Source organism: Parambassis ranga, chromosome 19 (genome assembly GCF_900634625.1).
Source record: "Parambassis ranga chromosome 19, fParRan2.1, whole genome shotgun sequence".
Lineage (NCBI taxonomy): Eukaryota > Metazoa > Chordata > Actinopteri > Ambassidae > Parambassis > Parambassis ranga.
This window is the reverse complement of record NC_041039.1, coordinates 8,744,418-8,752,428: the sequence shown is the minus strand read 5'-3', so window position 1 is coordinate 8,752,428 and position 8,011 is coordinate 8,744,418. Positions and strand designations below refer to the sequence as shown.

At 43.7% G+C, this 8,011-nt stretch overlaps 1 protein-coding gene across 1 annotated transcript; it reads right to left on the bottom strand.

Annotated features, from left to right (window-relative positions):
* Positions 1-4,874: 4,874 nt before the first annotated feature.
* On the bottom strand, positions 4,875-7,575 carry LOC114452277 (C1q-related factor-like). Its single transcript, XM_028431509.1, has 2 exons — positions 6,910-7,575; positions 4,875-5,054 (listed from the first exon to the last, which is right to left on the bottom strand). Exons 1-2 carry the CDS (start codon positions 7,555-7,557, stop codon positions 4,875-4,877), a joined length of 828 nt encoding a protein of 275 aa, XP_028287310.1. The 5' UTR covers positions 7,558-7,575.
* Positions 7,576-8,011: the final 436 nt, after the last annotated feature.

Sequence of the window (8,011 nt, the reverse complement as noted above, 5' to 3'; positions counted from 1 at the left end):
ACTTTGGAATTTAACAAGTGTGGCATTTGTAATCAACTCTTAAATCAAATACATCCCTAGCTTTTGGTAGGAAGTGAATCTCTCAGGTGTGAAATGTGGTACCGTGTTGATGCTACACACATTTTAGTAGGTGTTCATGTACTTTGCATTGCTGAACCAGAAATGTACCATAGTCAACTTCTTTCTTTGTACTTTTGTTGGTCTGTTTTCCTCTGCTGCTGTGGAAAAGGAACTTTTCTTGAGATGTAATGAAACACAACTTTTACTTCCGAGCCACAACCTCCAGTGTGCAAAAATGCCTCATATTAGTCACATAAATTAGCTTTAGACTCGTTGTCTTTTTGAGAACTGTGTTTAGTGTTAAAAGGACATACAGTATCTGTGCAGTGAAGTCTTGTTATTAAGTGTGGGCAGGTGGCTGTGCATTTCATGTGGAGGAAGTGCACATGAACATGAAGGGCAATTTAGCTCGACAGTTAAAGCATCTATCTCTAATTTGGATCTCCCCTGGTGAGTTAAGTGGGGATGCTCAAGATAACAACACCAAAGGCTCATTAATGTCACTCCAGACATTTCCGCAGAGGCTCTCTCTCTCTCTCTCTCTCTCTTTCTTTCCAAGCCTACCATTCTCCTGTCTCACAGCGACTAAAGACACATGCATGAACGCAGAAGCACACTCAACCGTACAGTGAACTCACACACAAGGTCCGACAAGCATGCACGCGCGCTCTGCAGTAGCCTGATAAGCCTCACGCCTCACCAACTGGCCCCTGCAAATGTCAGGGTGAAGCCATCTCAGTTTCCTGATAGGGAGTAGGTGGGAGTGAATGAATCAAAATTTCCTTCAGTTACGTTTGCATATGCTGGAGATTACCTAAATTAAAACAAGTCTGCAGCAGAAGCATAATCTTTCAAATCCCTCTACTTATACACGATGAAAAGAGGTACAGGGAAAAAAAATCTCAAAATATACCCACAGCCTAGTCCAACAGACGAAGCTTTACGTCAACAAAAAGCGGCTTACAGCACTTCTCAGAGGAAGACTTATCTTCAAACCCTGGACCTGCTTAAAGTCTTGAACTTGAAATGTGAGTCAAAGGTTCAACCTGCTGGTTATGGTGCAGATGCTGTTTCATCACAAAGTAAAAACACCGGCCTGCACAGTGTCCCTGTTCAGCTGAAGTCACCATCAAAGCCAAACTGCCCTGAGGACGGGCTTGTTTGTGATGCTTACACAAGCACAAAAGCTCGAGCGAGGATCACCCAGTTTCTCAGGACGAGACGAAGATGCTGCCTGCCAAGAGAATTTCTCTTCTGTTTCCATAGATGATTTGGGGCTTACTGCTGTTGCAAGGGAGGCTCTGACCTCAATAACTGGCCTGAAAAAGGATGACTAAAAAGAGTGTTTTTATCAGTGTTATATGATGCAATGATTAGTCCCATTTGCCAACATGATAACATCACCAGGACGATAGGAAATCATTTCAGGTGCATTTTCCATCTGTCTTCTCACTCTGATGCTGCTGAACCTCTGGTTGAATGTTCATGCTCTCTTAAGCGTGTTTCAGTGCATTTGTGTTCTACCCTGAGGACTTCAGGGAAAGTACAGATGTTGCCGACTCTCGGGCAATGTTCAGTTCCAATGGTTTCAGCAGTGAAAGCTGTTTCTTGCTGACTGGGGGCGTTTGTCTTTGACATTGTGACATGAAGTCTCTAATTTGACGATGTGCTCATACACCCTGCAAGGAGAAAACAGCCTGTGCTAGTCCTCAACCGCCCCATGGCTTGGGTGACCTCTGCTTATGCACAGACCCTCAGTCTTAATTGTGTCTGGAGGAATTCTGCTGTCTTAAGACAAGCTTGAGTTCAGGCCCAAGGGCTGCCTGGCTTCTCCTGTGTACATCAACATGCTCCACACCACTCAATGTGACAATCTTTTGTCGTCCTAATCAACTTGATACCATTACTATACTACATTTAGTGGGCACCCACTACAGCCCATTGAGTATTTGTAAAGTCTGAAGGTTGATAAGGTCAGCAGTTCATCTACACCTTAAAGACACAGGACGAACCTTCAAGGACAATAAGGGTATGTACTAGTTTGAGAGGACAAATCTGCTGAAAGAAGAGCCAAGGAAGCCATCTATGTCAAGTTGAAAAATCTTTCCCTCAACAGAGGTGGTAGTCTCAGACATCAACTAACATCTCTTTTACCCCTATTCACACCAGTCCACGAAGACAATGGGTCATTAGACAGTTTTACCACCAGGGTCGCTCAGCAGTCCCGGAGTTGTCAGACAGTCTTTCGCCATACTAGAACAACGACATTTAGATGATCAAACTCAGGTAGGACTCTAAAATATCTGTCTCTATGCCCTGTGTGTCCTCCACCCCCATGTGGTCAATTATATGCTTTAAAATCTAATTTATGTTGTGGCTGGCACACAAATGTCTGGTGTAGCCTCAGGATGCTTCATAGTCAGGATGGTGACCCCCCTCACAGGCCTGTGTAAAGGATAAAGATAAAAAAGATAAATAAAGAGGAATGGAGGATGAGTATATTGACTCCTAAGATCAAGCAGCTCCTCCATAATGCAAACATTGTCATCAACTCCCAGCAAAAACATTAACAGCTGTGTGGTGTCTGTGCCATCTGTGCTCTCATCACATGCAATCAAGTAAAAATCAAAAGCACAAGCTTTATCTGACACTTGATGTTCTAAGTTTGCTGACAAGCCTTTAACTCACACAACAGTGTTTCTGGACACGCTAACATTATTGAATTCCTGCATTTTTTTTCAGGTACATCATTCCCTTTACTTTGTTTAACTTCCTGTTCTCGTTCAGCACCAGTGTGTAGGACGAGTACATCTGATTTTTGGTTCGTTATAGTCTTTGCAACAGTTTCATTGCAGTGATGCTTTGCAGCAATCAAACTAATAAAGGAAAAAACAGCAAAGAAAAACAGAAGAACTAATCAGCTCAAATTATCAACAGCTAAAAGCCAAAGATCTGATGTTAGCATGCTAACCACCTCCCTTCTACTACTACATGGAATAGGGAGTTGGTGGCAAGCAAGAAAAACGTGCTGCGGCTCCTCTAACAACCAATCCGCATGATAATCTGCTACACCAGACACCCAGTCCATAGTCTAAAGGTATCATATTATCTCCAATACGCCCTCTTGTGTATCTCCTTGTGGTAATATTAGTGGTGGTGTTAACATCAACTCTGTTAGTTTCTAGTTACTTTTCATTGGTAGTCAGTCAGGGGATCAGCTCCAGTGTCATATTTCTATGTTGTATGAGCTATAATTGCTTCTTAGCCCCTCTTTTGACAAACAAGATGTAACACTAAGCTCTCTTTCATTTGTATTAGCTTCCTTAATTGGTTAACATCTGCATTTATTATAGCCGCATAACCTTTACTCTCCAACTCTTAACTTTTGTCTTTCAAACTAACTTTTCTGTCCACGTCAAAGGCAAATTATGTCTAAAGAATTTCACAATATCAAAGTGGCTCTTGAGAAAACAGGAAAAAAAATGTATTGGTTCTTACAGTTTAGGCCTGGAAGCTATTTTCTTGTCTCTGACACTTGTGTCGCAGTCACAGCAGAGCCTAATTTGCCCTGGATTACTTTGCGACACTGATCTAAGCTTAGTCATGATATGTTCTAACACCCGTCCCCTGACTTTCTCCTGCCATATCTCAGCGGCTCCACACCCATTAGAGGAAAAAACACATCTCTCCTTTGATTGTGAAACACAATCATCTGCCGCTTCATGTGGCATTTAACACAGCTGTGATTTCCCCTTTTTTCCCTTCAGTGATCATCTCTGCGTTGATTGCCTCTCGCTGTGCTGGCGTGGCTCTTTCTTGTGTGTAACATTTAGAAGGCTAAAGGCTGGTTTCACTAGAAAACCAGAGATCAGATCAGCTGATGAAGAAACAGATGAGGTGAGTGACATTAACCACATATTATGTGAGAAAAAAAATATTTTTAATGAAAAATCATGGATATTAAAAGTAAAAGCAACAGTAATGAATGCCCGTAAGTAGCTCTTTAAACTTTGAATAACAATTTATCCTTTGTGGAAACACACAGAACACTTTACCAGGCGTTGCATGCATGAATTAAATCTTTACAAATGAGGACATCAATCATTACATGATAAATCACTTATCAACATCTATATTATTTTAATGGACATATGGACATATAGTGTGTGCAGTGCTGACATCAAGATTTAATATCAAATTTACAGTGTTCACACTAACAATATGCCAAATATAATGGGCTGATATAACATGATTTTCCATATCATCACACTGAGACACAACACATTTTCTGCCATTCAAGCATCATAATCTCCTATTGGCCTCTAATATTTGATAAATTTGCATGTCATGTGACAGAATAGAATTCCCCAAGTTATTGATGCATAACATGTTCCCATACAGACAGCATGATAATTGCAACATTAACCTAAACAGCACATTTACAAACACTGCAGCCGCTGACGGTTTTCCAGACTCGGATGAGAAACGACAGCTAAAAAAAGACGACAAGGCTTCTGCACTGTCAGAATTGTTACCACACCTCATCTTGACACGTGGCGGTGACTGACACGGTTACGTTGTCCATCAGAATAGCAGCATAGGCACCCCATATATAGTGTAATGAATGGATGAGGAGGTAGACAGTTACCGATAACTACGAATCCACAGTCTAAATCGCTGCTGATCTTAATCTGACTGTGGATCAGTGGCTGTGGGCAACATTAACCTTACTGCAAGAGCCAAGTGACAGTCAGAAAGTGAATGTCCTGCTAGCTGTGACCTTTCACCTCTGAGCGTGCATCCTGTCCGGATCTTCAGTCAGCATACAGAATGAACCCTGAGAAGGTGCTGTATTTGTTGCTGTTGCCCCCGTGAGCTTTGCCCCCATCTAATTTGATGAAAACCTCATCGCCTGCATCCAAATGAAGAATGACACTGTTGCTGGCGTAGTCATAACTCTGGTCTTGGTCTTGGGCAATGGCGCTGGCTCTGACCTGGAATATGACACACACACACACACACACACAGGAGAGAGAGAAGAAGAAGTAATATAAATATTACAATGCATTACTTAGTCTCATCATCATAATACTAATACACCGATCCTTGTGTGGACTGAATGTATTGTACTTTACAAAACAAATATTTGCAAAACACAGGGAGTGAATTTAAGAGTTTGACTTTGTGCAAGTGTGTCCCCTGTGGTGAATATCTTGTTTTTCTCTCATGACTCAACAGAAAGGGTCATACTTGAGTCACTGTGCCTCTGAGGAAGGATGGCAGTGCATATTATCCCTCGTGTCCTTCTCTTGGATTCACCTTGTGCTGAAAATGTCACGTTTTTCAACCAAACATATGTGTCGACGCAGGGCACGGTAATTACTGAGGGTGTTAGAGATGGAGCATCACACCCTAAAAGCACACTCCCACACTTAGACACTGGTACCTATATCTGTATGTCAATCTGGGTTGCCAGGTTAGATATTTTGCTGCAACTTTACAAGGCTGTACATGAAAGTGTAATCCTTTCTTCGGCTAGATAAAAATAAGTGTGTAAGGTCTAATTAGTGCCAGTGGGGTAGTAGAGCGTGTGTCAAAGCTGTAGGGACGAAAGGTCGAGTGGCAGATGACGGCATGAACTCTTTATGACCACCTCACGTATAAACAGAGACTGACACTTTAATTTACACTGATTCTGTCTTCTCTTCATCTGGTCTAAAGTGGCTAAAAGTGACCCAGCATCACTTCTCTCTCAGCCCTCCTTGGCTGTAGAGCCCCTTTGTGCCAAATATATACAAGATATATACAAGATAATAATTACGTTGTAATTGTTGCAGCTGCTGCTGTTATTCTAGTAATAATGGCTTGTAAAGGCTTGTCAAGCTCCAGTTCTACTATGACATAGTGTCATTGTTAGCAGCAATAATTTTCTTTGTCTCTTTGCTTTTCCGTGGTGTTTGTGCTCCAAGTATAACTCACCAGTCATGATGTTACTGTGTCTTCTTTATGAGGCCGCACAATGAAGCCATGTATTAGGGTTAGGAAATTAGAAGTTATGAATATGTCAGTGTCATCTCCTGTGAGTGTGTGTTATTCAGCTTGTGCAAAACGTGTACACATGTAGCTGCAACGTGTGAAGTATTAGCGAAAAGTCTAACTGTAAATATATTTACAGCATTTCTGTTGTCCTGGTTTGCACTCTGATGCAGTGGAGTTTGTGTTATTGTGTCCACTCTCCCAGCAGCCTGTTGCAGCCTGGGTGAGATGTTTGCTGTAATGTGTTGAGGCTCAGATTTACATGGTGTTTGATCAGTGTCATCACCTGGAGCCTTAAAGACATTACAAAATTACCCATGAATTTAGCAAATATCCTGATTCGATATTGCAACGCTTTTGGCTTGACAGGCAGTCTGATAACGCACACTGGCACATCACCGTTTCATGAAGTTTGTTGTATTTCAAAGGGCACCAGCTTTGAACTAGCCACTACCCCAGGCTGTGTTTTGATGTGTGCAGAGTGGAGATAGCGCTGCACTCCTTGCTCTCACTTCAACGTGTACATCATTGGATGTGTAATATGCACAGATACACAATCTGGCAGCATGCCACTGTGCATTGTCATTATACTGGACTATAACACCAGACCAAGTCAGAGCTAAAAATCACTATACACATGAATGCATGACTACTCAATTTAGACTGCCGGCACACTGGTTAGACTGTTCCCTGTGCATTTTGATGTGGGTTCATTCTAGTGTGTATGATTTGGGAATCACAACTAATATTTCATCCACGAAACTGTTAACATTTCTCAGATTTAACATGAAATTAAATAGATGTGTTACCCACCAGGCCGTTTTTGATCAGGTCAGCCCACATGCTGGTGCCGTCCCCTCCTCTCATCAGCACATTATAGATGAAAAAGTAGGTGCCGGGAATCTTACAGGTGAACTTGCCTGTAGCACCTTCATAGTTGCCGCCAATATTAGTCACCACGTCATCAAACCGTAGTATATCGTAGCCTTCTTGAGGGTTCCGTAGTCCAGCATAAAATGCCACCCGAGGAGTCGTGTTGTAGGTGGTTGTGCTCACTGCCCCTTTACCTCCTAAACCTAGAATCCCTGTCCGTACAATGTCCACACTGTCTCCAGGTGGTCCCTTAGGTCCAGGTGGTCCCGGAGGTCCAGGTGGTCCTGGGGGTCCAGGCTTTCCCGGACGTCCTGTTTTTCCTTGTGGTCCGTAATCGCTGTATGTAGGCAGCGGTGGGCCGATGCTGTGATCACTCAGGTCAGCGTCGTTGTCCACATGCAGGCCTGTGGTTGCTGTGTCCATCCCTGTATGCATGCCTGGCCCTGAGGTCCCTGTGCTGGGAAAGGGGTCACAAACCATGCGGCAGGTGCCCAGCATCTCATAGTGGCTCGTGCTGTCATCTGTGCCACCTGCACCAACGGAACTTACCAGCACAGGGATGAGGACCACCAGAACCAGGACCAGCATGACCCCCACAGCAGCTGCCACCAGGGTCTTCCGCCCGATGCTCAGCCTGGGAAGGGGCTGTGCTGCCAGCGTGGAACTCTCCGGGGTGGAAATGGTGACTGTGGGGAGTGCCTCCACCTGGCAAAATGCAGATAAGATGAGGATCTCCGATAGTGGAGATGGAGCCCGGGGAGAGCTGCTATGAGTGTGTGAGTGAGTGACAGAGCCGTGTAGGAGTAAGAGAGAGAGGGAGCGGAGCAAGGGACCAAAGTGATCAAAAGGAGGGAGGAGGAGGGAGAGAGTAAGACAGCTTGAGAGAAAGAGAGAGAGAAGAAAAGGAGCAAGGGGAGGAGAGAGTGAGCATCATACACACACTAACCATCTGAGTCAGGGCTGAGGAGGGCAGTCTCCTGCTGGCAGATGTGTGAAGCAGAAGACCTCAGCGGAGATGCCTATAGTCAGTAGTCAAGAATAG

Excerpts from the sequence above, each read along its gene's own strand:
- LOC114452277 (XM_028431509.1), bottom strand. The coding sequence starts at position 7,557 with ATGCTGGTCCTGGTTCTGGTGGTCCTCATCCCTGTGCTGGTAAGTTCC. Across the intron at positions 5,055-6,909 it reads ACCTGATCAAAAACGGCCTG|GTCAGAGCCAGCGCCATTGC; the intron begins GTGGGTAACACA and ends GTCATATTCCAG.